The sequence below is a fragment of the Rhincodon typus genome, chromosome 11 (genome assembly GCF_021869965.1).
Source record: "Rhincodon typus isolate 14 chromosome 11, sRhiTyp1.1, whole genome shotgun sequence".
NCBI classification, from domain to species: Eukaryota; Metazoa; Chordata; class Chondrichthyes; order Orectolobiformes; family Rhincodontidae; genus Rhincodon; species Rhincodon typus.
Window position 1 is genome coordinate 32,354,081 of NC_063342.1, and position 16,134 is coordinate 32,370,214.

The following is a 16,134-nucleotide window of genomic DNA, read 5'->3' on the forward strand; positions in this document are numbered from 1 at the left end:
CACATCTGCCAATGTGGTATACTGCATCCGCTATACCCGGTGTGGCTACCTCTACATCGGGGAAACCAAGCGGAGGCTTGGGGACCGCTTTGCAGAACACCTACGCTTGGTTCGCAATAAACAACTGCACCTCCCAGTCGCGAACCATTTCAACTCCCCCTCCCATTCCTCAGACGACCTGTCCATCCTGGGCCTCCTGCAGTGCCACAACGATGCCACCTGAAGGTTGTAGGAACAGCAACTCATATTCCGCTTGGGAACCCTGCAGCCCAATGGTATCAATGTGGATTTCACAAGCTTCAAAATCTCCCCTCCCCCTACCGCATCCCAAAACCAGTCCAGCTCATCCCCACCTCCTTAACCTGTTCTTCCTCCCACCTATCCCCTCCTCCCACCTCAAGCCACACCCCCATCTCCTACCGACTAACCTCATCCCGCCCCCTTGACCTGTCCGTCCTCCCTGGACTGACATATCCCCTCCCTAACTCCCCACCTACGCTCACCTTTACTGTCTCCATCCCCGCCTCTTCAACCTGTTTGTTTCCTCTCCACCTATCCTCTCCTCTATCCATCTTCTATCCGCCTCCCACTCTCTCCCTATTTATTTCAGAGCCCCCTTCCCCTCCCCCTTTTCTGATGAAGGGTCTAGGCCCGAAACGTCAGCCTTTCTGCTCCTATGATGCTGCTTGGCCTGCTGTGTTCATCCAGCCCTGCACCTTGTTGTCTCGGATTCTCCAGCATCTGCAGTTCCTACTATCTTTGATCACCTTATTGGGATTGTACAATAAGCCCCCCAATAATCCGCGGGAAATTTGAGAAACAAATTTGTAAGGAGATCTCCATTATCTGTAAAAATAATAGGGTGGTTATGGTAGGAGATTTTAACTTTCCAAACACAGACTGGGACTGCCACAGTATTTAAGGGCTTGGATGGGGAGGAATTTAAGTTTGTATAAGAAAATTTTGTGATTCAGTATGTGGATATACCTCCTAGAGAAGGTATATCTACTCTTGGGGAAATAAGGCAGGGCAGGTGACTGAGGTATCAGTGGGGGAGCACTTTGGGCCAGCAACCATAATTCTATTAGCTTTAAAATAGTGATGGAATAGGATAGGCCAAATCTAAAAGTTAAAGTTCTAAATTGGAGGAAGGCCAATTTCAACAGCATTAGGCAAGAACTTTCAAAAGTTGGAGGGTTGTGGGGGCGGATGTTAGCAAGTAAAGGGATGGCTGGAATACAGGAAGCCTTCAAAAATGAGATAACGAGAGTCCAGAGACAGTATGTTCCTATTAGGGTGAAGGGCAAGACTGGTAGGTGTACGGAATGCTAGATGTCTAGAGAAATTGAGGTTTTGGTCAAGGATAACATGTCGGGTAAAGATAGCAGAGATTGAGTGAGTCCTTAAGAGTATAAAGACAGTAGCAGTATGCTTAACAGGGAAATCAGGAGGACAAAAAGGGGAACTGAGATAGCTTTGGCAAATAGAGTTAAGGAGAATCCAGAGGGATTTTATAAATACACTAAGGACAAAAGGGTAACGAGGGAGAGAATAGGGCCCCTTAAAGATCAGCAAAGCCACCTATGTGTGGAGCTGTGGGAGATACTAAACGAGTATTTTGCATCAGTGTTTACTGTGGAGAAGGATATGAAAGATTTAGAAAGTGGGGAAATAAATATAGACATCTTGAAAAATGTCCATATTACAGACGAGGAGGTGCTGGATGTCTTAAAATGCATAAAGGTGGGTAAATCCCTGGGACTCGATCAGGTGTTACCCAAGAACTCTGTGGAAAGCCAGGGAAGAAATTGCTGGGTCCCTTGCTGAGATAATTGTATCATCAATAGCTACAGGTGAGGTGCCTGAAGAATGGAGGTTGACTAACATGGTGCTACCATTTAAGACGTGGTAAAGAAAAGCCAGGGAACTATAGATCAGTGAGTCTGACAGTAGTGGTGGGTAAGTTGTTGGAAGGAATCCTGAGGGGCAGGATTTGCATTATTCGGAAGGCAAGGACTGATTAGGGAGAGTCAACATGGCTTTGTGCATGGGAAATCATGTCTCACTAACATTGAATTTTTTTGAAGAAGTAACAAAGAGGATTGACGGCATAGCGATGGATGTGATCTATGTGGACGTCGGTAAGGCATTTGACAAGGTTCCTCATGGTAGACTGATTTAGCAAGGTTAGATCACATGGAATAGAGGGAGAACTAGCCATTTGGATACAGAACTGGCTAGAAGATAGAAGACAGGGGGTGGTGGTGGAGGGTTGCTTTTCAGACTAGAGCCTGTGACCAGCAGTGTGCCACAAGGATCAGTGCTGGGTCCACTGCTTTTCATTATTTACATAAATGATTTGGATGTGAACGTGGGAGATATGGTTAGTAAGTTTGTAGATGACCCCAAAATTGGAGGTGTAGTGGACAGCAAAGAAGGTTACCTCCGAGCACAACGGGATCTTGATCAGATAGGCCAATGAGCCGATTCATGGCAGATGGAGATTAATTTAGATAAATGTAAGGTGCTGCCTTTTGGAAAGGCAAATCAGGGCAGGACTTATACACTTAATGGTAAGGTCCTGGGTAGTATTGCTGAACAAAAAGACCTTCGAGAGCAGGTTCATAGTTTCTTAAAAGTGGAGTCGCACGTAGGTAGGATAGTGAAGGAGTTTGGTATGCTTGTCTTTATTGGTCTGTGCATTGCATATAGGATTTGGGAGGTCATATTGCAGCTGTACAGGACATTGGTTAGGCCACTGTTGGAATACTGTGTGCAATTCTTGTCTCCTTGCTATAGGAAGAATTTTGTGAAACTTGAAAGGGTTCAGAAAAGATTTACAAGGATGTTGCCAGGGTTGGTGGCTTTGAGCTACAAGGAGAGGCTGAATAGACTGGGGCTATTTTCCCTGGAGTGTCGGAAGCTTAGGGGTGACCCTTGTAGAGGTCTATAAAATCATGAGGGGCATGGATAAAGTAAATAGACAAGATCTTTTCCCCAGAGTGGTGGAGTCCAAAACTGGAGGGCATGGGTTTAAGATGAGAGGGGAAAGACTTACAAAAGGACCTAAGGGACAACTTTTTCACATGCACGGTGGTGCATGTATGGAATGAGCTGCCAGAGGAAGTCTTGGAGGTTGGTACAACTAAAATTTTTGAAATGCTCCTGGTTGACTATATAAGTAGGAAGGGTTTTGAGGGATATGGGCAAAATGCTGGCATATGGGACTAGATTAATTTAGGATATTTGGTTGGCATGGATGAGTTAGACCAAAGGGTCTGTTTCCATTGCTGTACATCTGTCTCTACATTCAAAAGGCGTTAATAAGGAGTCAATCAAGAGAGTGATGGACAAAATTAGAACCCTTGCATTGGCAGGCACTATAGTGTATGGATTTAAATGCTGTAACCCCCTAAGCAGCACATCACCAAGTGGAATGGACCAAGTGCCTCTGAATTTTTACAAGCTAGTTTCAAATATTTTTAATTTATGGGCAGTAAACATTCTTCGACAAGTGGAAAACAATAAGATTTGGCTAAGTGTTTCCCCAGTCTTGTGTATAAAGCCATAATAATGGTTAACTTTCTTCTGTCCTCTCTACAGCTTAGAGCTCTTGTATCTAGGTGGGAATGGAATCATATCGATCCCTCCGGAGCTAGCTAACCTGCCATACCTTAGCTATCTGGGACTGTGTGACAACCGAATCCAGGGCCTTCCACCACAGCTTGCACAGTAAGTGAATTAAGACCCTTGCTGAAAATAAGAAGCAATGCTGCTACAATGTAGGAAGTGTACAGTTTGCAGGTTTCTATTTATTTATTTGTTTTTGTTTATTTCATTCATTCATGTGTTCTATTCCAAGGCCTCTCCTTGGCTTGTTGTCTGATTCTGCCTCATCCTAAGCTGTTTCCTTGACCGTTTTTATTAGTAGTGGTTTGCCGTTCTGCTCCTTCTGAAGGGCAGGGCAAGGGGGCAGGTCATCCCATCTCTAACTGTAGTCAGAATGGGAATCAAGCCCACACTGATGTTATTCTGAACTGCATACTAGCCATCCAGCCACCTAAGCTAACAGGCCTCATTTTAAATTAATAATCATGGAAATGTTTTTCTTTTAAGTTTTTTTTCCTCTGTGAAAAGCCTTTTGCTACTCATACCTATAAACTGCTAGCTGCACGGTTACTTCCGTATGTTTCAGGCTGAACTCGCTACGGTCACTGAGTCTTCACAATAACTTGCTCACGTACCTTCCTCGAGAGATCCTCAACCTGGTGCATCTACAGGAACTCAGTCTACGTGGCAACCCACTTGTTGTGCGATTTGTAAAAGACCTCATCTATAACCCACCATCTTTACTTGAGCTGGCTGGCCGGATTGTGAAATCCCGTAATTTATGCTATTCGCTGAAAGACATGCCTGCGAACTTGGTCACCTACTTAGATTCAGCCAGCAAATGCCCAAATCCCAAGTGTGCAGGTAAGATGGTGGTGATTTAGTCTGTCATGAAGTTTTTAATCCACAATTTGCTCTCTGCAAGCACCTCTTCACACAATAGATTGAGGAGTTAAGGCACCTCCTGGAGTGTTTGGTCTCAATGGTCTGGTAAATGTCTAATGCATGTCATTCACTGCCCAGCAAACAGGAGCTACACCAAGCAGTTTCAAATTAAAGCTGCAAGAATGGTTCTTTCTTTGTAAGATAATGCATTGTTTAAACTGCAGGAACTATGGGTTTCTCTAAGAATATTATTCTCACTCAGATTGTGAATCACTGATCTTTTGGTCATTTTGCTTTAATATCTTTTGCACCTCAGTGATGAACAAGATAAGATTGAAATAATGAGTCTCAAGTCAGTTAGTTCCAGGGTAATATTCTCTGTAGTCATGTGGAATTTTACAAATTAGATTTTATAGCCAGCACTGGGTAAAGAAGAAAGTGGGGGAGTGGGAGAAATAAGCATTTTGCTTGATTTCAAATGTACTGTGATTTTTATTCCCATTTCCTAGGCGTTTACTTTGACTCTTGTGTTCGTCATATCAAGTTTGTCGACTTCTGTGGGAAGTACCGCCTCCCGCTAATGCACTACCTGTGCTCTCCACAATGCTTCTCGCCCTGTAGCTCAAATTCACAGAGTGACTGCGACTCAGAAGATGAATTCAACGTTCCACAGCACCGGATGCAGAAAGTGCTCCTTGGTTAAATGTTTATGGAAATAAACAAATCCACTGTAAAGACTGGATCACTGTAGTCCTGGAACACTTGAATTTATCTAAAGCAACCTACCAGGGTTTTGTTGACCACAATCATTACTGCTATTACGATAATGTTCAGACCTTCACATCAGCTTTGTGGTATAATGGACTGTACAGTGTTTATAATCTTTAGTATTATCATGAACTCTAAAATATTTGTACTAAAGCACTATATTTTTATGCCAGTAACTGTGAAATGTTCTGGTATTCATTGATGTTGGTTGTGGAAAGAGCTATTTTGAATAACCATACTTCTTAAATGTGTAAATGCTTTAATGTGTAATAATTACCAAACTTGTAATCTTCAGTCTGAAAGGTTAGTGTTTGCATTTGGTTTTTTTACATAGAGGATCCTGCCTTTGAGGTTAACATATGCTCAGCAGGAAGTAATTTTTCATTTTTGACAGACTGGATTAAATAGTAGAAGTCAAGTTTTCTGCTTTAATTGTTGCAGCATGCTGACTCTGAGAATTCCAATTGAGAAACCACCTGCTATGGAGTTCAGTAGTAGTTTATAATTGCAGAAAGGGCCTTGACTAGTTGGAGTGACGAACCCCCATTTCAATCCCACTTTGCCAGTTAGCTCCCTGTTCAAAGCTGCAAAACTGAACATAACACATTAAAATAAAAGGGTAGAAACCAAGTTTGAAATGGAAAAACAGGGAATCTGATTAAAGTAAGTACCTATAATCACCTGCAACAAAGACATGAAAGGATATTGTTACACAACTACAAACTGTTTAGAAGGTATTGGACTGTGGTCATTGTTCAGATTTAAACTTCCGTTCATAAGATTTATTATTCATTCATATTTGGTGTTTGAAAACGTTTTGGGTTTTTTTTTGTAGTTTAGGTAAGGTATGGATAGCAGGAGTGTTTTACAGTTTTGTTGAATTACACTGATGTTTTTAACAAGTCTGCCAGCCTCAGCTTTAATGAGATGAGGCAATGTCCTTTGCTGTGATTTATGTAACTATTTTGTTTAACTTCTGGTAAATTACAGAAGTTTGTTTGAAGTGTTCTGAGCTTTTTTAAAATTTTGCCTTCATTTTATCCTGTGCAGTTGAAATGAAATGGGGGGGGGGTGGTGTTGGTGGGTGGAGATGGGCTGGGCTGGGCTGTTGGCGTTGAGGTTGATGTGGAAGATGTGTAAGGGCTTGCTGCCCCTGCCTCTAGCTACACTATTGTTGTTCTACTATTTAACTGTTTTAAAAAAATGTGATAAAGTGATGGAATTCCTCTGAGCTACAGGATATAAATGGGATAAAAGCCACGTTCATTCCAATGGAAGTGAATTTATTGAACACCAATGGATACCTATGTTAACCTGGATAGTATGATGGAAATTTTGGAATGATGACACCTTCCATAAAATGTTGAAGATAGAAGGTGCAGAGAATTTTGTTAGGAATGCAAAACTCTTTGTTTTGTAGGAAACATTTATTCTGTTTGGTTGAAAATACAGACCAATAAACAAAATAATTAACTAGATGTCTTTATAAATGACATGAGTGATTCTTATTTTGAACAGTGGAGAAGGATTTCCCTTACAGGCTCTCTAACCCTAGTGGCTCGGAGTGCATTTTGAAACTGGAAGGCTTATCAGAGACCTTTCAGCTTGAATGCAGCACTAGGATGCAATAAAAAGAGAGCTCCCTCCAAATTTTTCAAGAATTAAATTTGTAAATTGGCTTTTGTAGTCTTGACACCACTTAATTTGAGGAGAGTGTGGGGAAGAGACCACTCTATAGGGCAGTTTGCAGTTGTTACTCCAACTGGGCAGGCAGGGAAAGCCTATTTTTGTTTTCTTCGCACTCTGATCTGTTGGTATGCCATGTGAAGGCCAGTTCTGCCACCTACAGGAACCTAAACGCTGACTAGAAAATCCCAATTGGTCTCCTTTTCAATGGCCCTCAATGAAACTAAACTGCTGCCTGCCATATGTGCATGGCTGGCCCTGAGAAAAATGGCTATCATGAAGATTTTGGACAAATTTCATCAAAACAAAAAATCCTTTCAATAATTCATCGCACCTTAATACCAAGAAATAAAACAAGAAAAGATTATTTCATGGTATACCATGAACAATAAAATCTAACTTTTTTTAAGTTTTTGAAGGTTATTTCTATGATTTGGTCCTCCCAATGGGAAATGATACTTTCTCAGAGCACACTTAAAGGGACTGCTGCTTACAGACCATGATTTTCTATTGTTGATAACTTAATACATTTGGACATGAACAGCCATTGAGGCAATGGATGTTGCAAAGGCTAAGGGCCTTGACAACATCCTGAAATAGTACTGAAGACTTGTACTCTAGGACTTGCTGCTCCCTTAGCCAAGCTGTTCCAGTATGGCTACAGCATTGGCATTTACCCGACAATGTGGAAAATTGCCCAGTTATTTCCTATACACATCCAGCCGATTACTGTCCCATCAAAGTGAGTGAAGGTGTGATCAACAATGCTAACAAGCAGTACTTGCTTAGCAATAACCAGATCAATGATGCTGAGTTTGTTCGGCTAGGGCCACTCAGCTCCTAACCTTGTTACATATTTTCTTCAAACCTGGACAAAGGAACTGAATTCCAGAGATGAGGTAAGAGTGACTGCCCTTGACATCAAGGTCACATTCCACCAAATGGGGCATCGAGGATTTCTAGAAAAATTGGAGTCGATAAGAATTGGGAGGAAAATCTCTCTTCTAGTTGGAGTCATGCCTGAGAAAGGAAAATGGTTATGGTTGTTGGAGGTCAACCATTTCAGCTCTAGGACATCTCTGCCAAACTTCCTCAGGGTAGTGTCCTAGGCCCAACCACCTTCAGTTGCTTCAATGACCTTCCCTCCCTCATAAGGTCAGAAATGGGGATGTTTGATGATGAATCAGCACCATTTGTGACTGTTCAGATTCTGAAGCAGTCCGTGCGCAAATGAAACAAGATCTGGACAATATCTAGGCTTGGGCTGACAAGAGGCAAGTGACACTCACACAGCACAAATGCCAGGCAATGAACAACTCCAACAAGAGAGAATCTAACCATCAGATTGCCATTGAATGATGATCACTGAATCAACATCCAGTACGAACGTCCTGGAGGTTACCATCGACTAGAAACACAACTGGACTAGAGATATAAATACAAGAGTGGGTCATAAGCTAGGAATAGTGCAGCAAGTAACTCATTTTGTGATTCCTTAACAACTGTCAACCATCTATAGGTGTATGGCAGAGGTATGATGGAAAACTCCTCATCTGCCTGGATTAATGCAGCTCTAATAATACTCAAAATGGAGTCCTAGAGTCATACAGCATGGAAACAGACCCTTTGGTCTGACTCATTTGTGATGAGCAGATATCCCAATCTGACCCAGTCCCATTTGCCAGCATTTGATCCGTATCCCTCTTAAACCTTTCCTATTCTTACAACCATTCAAATGTTTTTTAAATTTTGTAATTGTACCCACTTTCACCACTTCCTCTGGCAGCTTGTTCCACACACACACCACACTCTGCGTGAAAGAAATTACCCTTCAGATCCTTTTTAAATCTTTCTCCTCTTGCCTTAAACCTATGCTGTCTAGTTTTGAAATTCTCCATTCTAGGAAAAGGACTTTGGCTATTCACCCTCTCCATGCCCTTCATGATCTTACAACCCACTATACGGTCGCCCCCTCAGCCTCTGACACTCCAGGGAAAAAAGCCCCAGCCTATTCAATCTCTCCCTATTGCTCAAACCTTCCAATCCCAGCAATGTACTTAAATCTTTTCTGCACCCTCTCAAGTTTACCAACATCTTTTCTATGGAAGGAAGACTAGAATTGAACACAGTGTTCTATGAAGACCTCACAAACATCCTGTACAGCCACAACATGACATCCCAACTCCTATGCTCAATATTAATGAATACTAATAAAGGCAAGTGTGCCAAGTGCTGCCTTCACCACCCTGTTTACCTGGGACTCCACTTTCAAGGAAACATGCACCTGCACCCTTTGTTCAGCAACACTCTCCCAGGGTCCTACCATTAACTTCTTAAGTCCTGCCCTAGTTTACCTCGCTATAATGCAACAACTCCCATTTATCAACATTAAACTCCATTTGCTACCTCTCAGCCCACTGGCCTATCTAATCAAGGTCCCATTGTACTCTGAGATAATCTTCTTCACTGTTCCTTATACCAACTATTTTGGTATTATCTGCAAACCTCCTAACCATACCTCCTATATTCACATCCAAATCATTCATATACATGATAAAAAGCAATGGACCCAGCACTGATCTAGGTGGCATTCTGCTGGTCATAGGCCTCCAGTCTGAAAAGCAATTCTCTCCTAACTTCAAGCCAATTCTGATACAATTGGCTGGCTTCCCCTAGGATCCTTTGTGATCTAACCTTACTAACGAGTATACCATGTGAAACCTTGTCAAAAGCTTTACTGAAATCTACATAGACATCTACCACTCTGCCTTCATCAATCTTCTTTGTCACCTCTTCAAAAAACTCAATTAAAATAGGGAGACCTGATTTCCCACACATAACGCCATTCTGACTCTGCCTAATCAGTTCTTGCCTTTCTAAATGCATGTAACTCCTATTTGTCAGAGTCCCCTCCAACAACTTACCCACTACTGATGTGAGGACCACCTGTCTATAGTTGCCTGGCTTTTCCTTACAGACTTTCTGAAATAGTGGCACCACGTTAGCCAACATCCAGTGTTCCGGCACCTCACCCGTGGCTTGTTGATCATAATAAGTATCTCAGCAGATTTGACAGTTTCCAGGACAAAGCTGCCCATTTGATTAGCCACATACATAAACATTCAATCCTTCCACCACTGAAACTCAGTAGCAGCAGTATGTAGTAGCCTACTTATACAATCTGCAATGGTTCAAAAAGGCACCTTACCGCAATCTTCTCAAGGACAACTAAGCATGGGCTTTAAATGCTGACCCAGCCAGTGATGCTCACATCTAATGAGGGAATTAAAGAAAACAAAAAGGGGAATTTGGACAACACCACATAATGATATACAGTAAGTTCAAGGATAGTTCTCCCTTGAACAGCATGCTTTGAACAAAGAAAATTGATGAGCTGAAGGCCATTTTTAAAGCTCAACAGTGCTTTTTTCCAAACCACTAGCAAAAGATAAGACTTGCACTGAGGCATCATTTTGTGTTTGCCGTTTTCTTATAAGCACAAAATCATTCACAGATGGTGACGTAATTCAAGAAGCAATGACTGTAGCAGAACAAAGAGGAATTAATAACTGCAATCCAGAGCATGTCACTCAGTGCTTCCATAGTGGCAAAATGAGTGGACTTTTTGGCTGAAGACGTCTTTCAACAACTACAGCAGGATCTGAGGGACTGTGAACGCTTGCCACTGCAATTCAGTGAATCTACTGATATGACCGACATAGTCCAGCTGATTGTGTCTGTGCACGTGGCTTTTAAGAACATAACAAAGAAAGGATCCTCTCATCTTCTGGCCTTTTAAAGATAGAACAAGGATTGAGGATATCTATAATGAATTCAAAAGGTATGTACTTGAGAAAAACATTCCAGTCAAGAAACTGGTTTCCATCACAACTGATGCAGCTTTGTTATATTTTGTAGAAATGATCCTGATTACATCTCTATTGTGAATTATCATGGTATAACCTAGCAGCAAATATTAGCAAATAAGGTAATGGATTTCCCTCCTGTAGTGACACCTGTTAAGACTATAAACTCAATTCGAGTGAGAACCCTTCAAGCACCACATATTTAAATCCTTACTCGATGAACTTGATGCCGCCTATGGTGAACAAATCCCCCATGATGATGTGAGGTGGTTAAGTCGAGGTAAGGTCCTATAAAGATTTTTAGATCTGATGCCTGGAATTGTCACTTTTCTGAAATCAAGGGATGAGGTGTAGACTGAGCTGTCAGACAATGTGTGGCTGCTCGATTTTAGGTTTCTTATAGACATAATGACAAAATGAATGAGCTGAACTGTGAACACAGGGGAAGGATAGATACTTGGCATGTATGATCAGTGCTGTGAATGTGTTCAAATTGAAACTGGGTCTGTGGTCCTCTCAGTTACAAAGTAAAATGCTGCAACACTTACCAAGTGTGGAGAAAATACTAGAAAAAATTCAAAGACAAACGAAAATGGTTCTATCCAGAAAACCTGTACGCACAATTGAGGAAGTTAGGAGACGGATTCACAGGCGATTTCAGGAATTGGATGTAATGAAACAAATTGTCAATTTTGTCTCAAAACCATTCCTTCAAATAGGCTTTGGTGGGTTGGTTACTGAATTCGATTTACAACACAATGGAGTTGATATGGGCATAAGTACAAGCAAAATGACATTGAGCTGAAAGTCAGATTACAAGACAGCAATTTTGGAGATTTATAAACAGATCCATAAACATAAACTCCTTTCATCCTGTTTACCTAAAATGAGAGCTTACTTTGACTCTACATATCTCTGTGAGATAGCATTCTCCCAAATGCAAATGTCATCAGTTCCATGTGTGCAATAATCAAGTATCACACCCACCTCACAGTGATTTGATGGATTGTATACAATTATAGACTCATACTACAAGACAGACTTCAAGACAATGGCAGATAATGTGCAGTTGCAGGTATCTCTCTGAGACTTGATGAATAGACAACAAAACAAATAATTTTACATGCTTGGTTTTAAATTTATATAGCACTATAAATAGATTGTTTATTCTATATTTTCTTTGGGCTAGATCCTGGGTTGTACTTAAATTCAAAAATGATCTTGCGCTTAAAAAGTGTTGGAGACCATTGATGTAGGTGGTGCAAAATTTGTATATACAATGTGGGGAATGGTGATAAACTTCTAGAGGACATAAATAGGAGGACAGAATGATAGGCATGTGGCACATAGAGGTTAACAGTGAAAAGTGATGATTTTGAAAAAAAGAATGAGGAGAGACAATGTAGAACATTGAGGCACTGGATGTGACATTGTATTAGGCAAATATTTTAAGTGCTATTCATACCCATTGGTAACTGTTCATTAGGGCAGCATCAATTTGGTGAAAGTAGTTGTTTGGTAAAAATCTGAACTTGTGCTGGTAATAAGGCACTTGTGAGCAGTGATTAGAAATTCTGGGGATTGTGTTCTTGGGAGAAGAGATTGCACTATGAGGGCATGAGCAGTTATTGCTGAGGCAGTCCAATTCATAGAGGCTTTTTGCAGAAATTCAGAAGCTAGAGCTTCAAATGTTCAGGAGGCTGTAGTGTAGTGGTCATATCATTGTACTAGATAACTAGACCAAACCAGGCCAATGATCTGAGGTCATGGGTATGAATCCCACCATAGCAGACAGTGAAATTTAAATTCAATAAAAATCTGGAATAAAGACCTGGCTTAATGATGATCATATAATCACTGTTGATTGTCCTAAAAACCATCACTAATATCCTTTAGGAAAGGAAATCTACCATTCTTCTGGACTATATGTGACTCCAGACCCACAACAATGTGCTTGACACTTAACTGTCCCTGGGCAACTGGGGATGGGCAATAAATACTGGCCTAGCCAGCAAGTCACACATCCCGTGAAAACAATTTTTTAAAAATGAAGGATTGGAAACCCTTGTGAAAGTGACAAAGTTTAAATGAGATTTGATAACTCACAGTGTCTTGAACATCAGCTTAGATTGCTGACTAATTCATGTGATCTGTCTTGAATATATCTGCCATTCAATATGCTTAATGGAATGTTTGATCACAGTTTGCCTATTAACCCATATTTGTCTTGTGATAATTCTTGATATTAGAGTATAACTTTTATGTAATGTATGTAATAAAGTTTAGTTTGTTTGTTCAAGCCATGGAATCCTGTGGCTTTGATGTCTTAATAAGTTCTAGGTTCTCAGAATTTTTCTACTTTGAAATAATTTACTGGTCCCTAAATGGATCATATCGAAACTTGGCAGTCTGATCTAAGATTGTAACCATAAATCAATGGTTTCATCCAGGATTGGAACAGCTGTTCAATTGGATTCAAGTAGTGGGCGTTAACTGGGGGCTTGCTTCTGCTGCTTCTACTTATACATACAGTATAGAAGTAACTTGGAAGAGGTCTTGTTGGTTGGAGCTGCATGAAATGTAATGCATGCCTGTAAACAAAAGCTTGTAAGTATATAAAGGTTAGACTCCAATTACATCCTTCACCACCTGACTATCTGAGTTGTGAAACACTGGATGAACATTCACAGTTGTATTAGGATCCCTGGCAGCAACAATCTGGCTTGGCAATGAGTACACATCTTCATCTTCTTCCGTGTCATCCAAACGCCCAAATATGGGTGATGCCCCCCCTCTCCCTTCCCTTGCTAACTTGACTGCAGTGCAAAGTGCTGCAGGTGCAGCACACCATGATTATTCGGCATGCCCTCACTGGTGAGTATTGAAGGGCATTTCTAGACTTCTCTGGGCAGTTGAAGTGCATTTTCAACATTCTGATGGTTTGCTCCATCATTGCTGACACAGCTGATGTTCACGTGGCAATGTAGGCCTCCTGTACTTCATTGGTCAGCTTTCTCAGAATATCATGAACTAAGTTCGAAAGAGCTGTCCCTCGTCCCCAGCCTTTAAGTATTTCATGGAATGAAAAGTTCCAGAATGTAGGAATCCAATTCCCCAACCCTCCCCACGAATACATGATGACAACTCCCAAGGTTTAATTAATTCTGCCCGGTGTGGCTCAGGAGCCCATCTCCATGATGGAAGTCCCTTCTGCATTTCCTACAGGTGAGGGCAATGGGCTCATTGTTGGATTCACCAGTTTCTATTTTATCTGGGCTCTCTTCTCATTAAATCAATGCACATTGTTTGAGGAATGGCACGCATGTTATTTCTGAGAGGTGAGCTGTCAAATACTTTAATAGAATGGGTCCAAACATTGCAAAGAGTAGGCTAAAAATCAAAATAGCATGTTTAAGTGCTTAACTTTAAAAATATCATGAGTTGGGCAAATGTGAAGATGATTCTAGGGTAGCAGCAAAAGTGCATCTATGAAATGGTCTCCCTAAATTTGCAAGCACCTGGTCTGGAATATTTCTATATTATCTGCAACCTTCCACTGGTATTCTCCAGCTTCACCACCTTCTCAAGGACAAATAGGGATTGGCAGTACGTGCTGGCCAGTCAGTAATGCCTAAGTCCCACGAGTGAATAAAAATATTTTCAGTTTAAGCAACAGTCCCCTTATCAATAATGGATTTAGTTTAAAACAGTAACAATCCTACTTCAAAGATGGCATTTTTAGTGCACCAGTTGCCCGTGAGAAGAAAGTGGTGAGTTGTGTCCTTGAACTGCTGCAGTCCATTTGCTGTAGGTTGACCCACAATGCCATTAGGGAGGGAAATCCAGAACCCAGTGACAGTGAAGGAATGGCGAGATATTTCCAAGTCAGGATGGTTTGAGTGGCTTGAAGTGGAACTTGCCGGTGGTGGTGTTTGCATGCATCTGCTGCCATTGTCCTTCTAGGTAGAAGTGTTCATGGGCTTGGAAGATGCTAAGGATCCTTGATGAATTTCTGCATTACATCTCATAGATAGTGTACACTGCTGCTACTGTGTGTTGGTGGTGGAGGGAGTGGATGTTTGTGGATATAGTGCCAATCAAGTGGGCTGTTTTCTCCTCAATGGTGTTGAGCTTCTTGAGTGTTGTTGGAGCTACATGCATGTGGACAAGTGGGGAGTATTCCATTACACTCCTGACCTGTGCCTTGTAGATGGTGGATAGGCTTTGGAGTGTCGGGAGGTAAGTTGTTCACTGCAGATTACTAGCCTCTAGGGGTGGCATGGTGGCACAGTTGTTAGCACTGCTGCATCACAACGCCAAACTTGTTCGATTCCACCCTCGGGCAACTGTGTGGAGTTTGCACGTTCTCCCCATGTCTACGTGGGTTTCTTCCGGGTGCTCCGGTTTCCTCCCAAAGATGTGCAGGCTAGGTGGACTAGCCATGCTAAATTGCCCATAGTGTTCAGGGATGTGTAGATTAGAGGGGGTAGAGGAGGATGGATCTGGGTGGCATGTTCTGAGGTTCGATGTGGACTTGTTGGGCCAAAGGGCCTGTTTCCACACTGTAAGGATTCTATGATCTTTTCTATGATCTCTGACCTGCTCTTGGAGCCATTGTATTCACATGGCAAGTACAGATAATTTTCTGGTCAATGTTAACCCTCTCCAGGATGTTGATAGTGGGGGATTCAGCGATGGTTCCACCACTGAATTTCAATAGGCGTTGGTTAGATTATTTGTTGTCAGAGATGGCCATTGCCTGTATTTTGTAAGGCTTGAGGGTAACTTGCCACTTTTCAATCAAAGCCTTTTTTTGTGAAAACTGGACAAGAGATAGTTTCCTGAAGACAAAAACATTTTTTGTCAAAAAGAATTTTTGTTAAAGCAAAATTTGTGCTTGTAAAAGGACAACATCCAGCTATAACAAATGCTGCCAGTACTGTTTCAATTCAAAAATATCCAGAAGCAAACTTAGGGAGCACTCCTCCCATTATTGAGGATGGATTGGAGGTCCTGTTGCGGATCGTGCAGTAATAGAGGATTATCCTTCTTAGCATGGATCTAGTAGATTCTATGAATGGAGCAGGTCAAGCTGAGCAGAAATAAAAGCAGTTTGTGTGCTTTAAAACATTTTTGTGCATTTGGAGAAATGCTTAAGTAAATGTTCAGCATCTATACGTAACGTATTTTGTTAACCCAAATTGTAAGCTGTATCAAGTTAGCTAGCAAGGTATGGACAGAACTTTTTTCTCTCTACTACATGTTTACTTTTCTTGTTGAGAAGCTGTTAAGTACAATGTTTATGGTATATATGCAAACT

General features: G+C 41.4%; 1 protein-coding gene across 1 annotated transcript in view; it reads left to right on the top strand.

Moving 5' to 3' along the window:
* Nucleotides 1-6,740, top strand: part of lrrc58b (leucine rich repeat containing 58b) — a 46,097-nt gene extending 39,357 nt beyond the window's left edge. Inside the window, exons 2-4 of the mRNA XM_048603187.1 lie at nt 3,604-3,732; nt 4,196-4,473; nt 5,004-6,740. Of these exons, the coding sequence (XP_048459144.1) occupies nt 3,604-3,732; nt 4,196-4,473; nt 5,004-5,197 (601 nt within the window). The 3' untranslated portion in view covers nt 5,198-6,740. The remainder of the gene's footprint in view (nt 1-3,603; nt 3,733-4,195; nt 4,474-5,003) is intronic.
* Nucleotides 6,741-16,134: the final 9,394 nt, after the last annotated feature.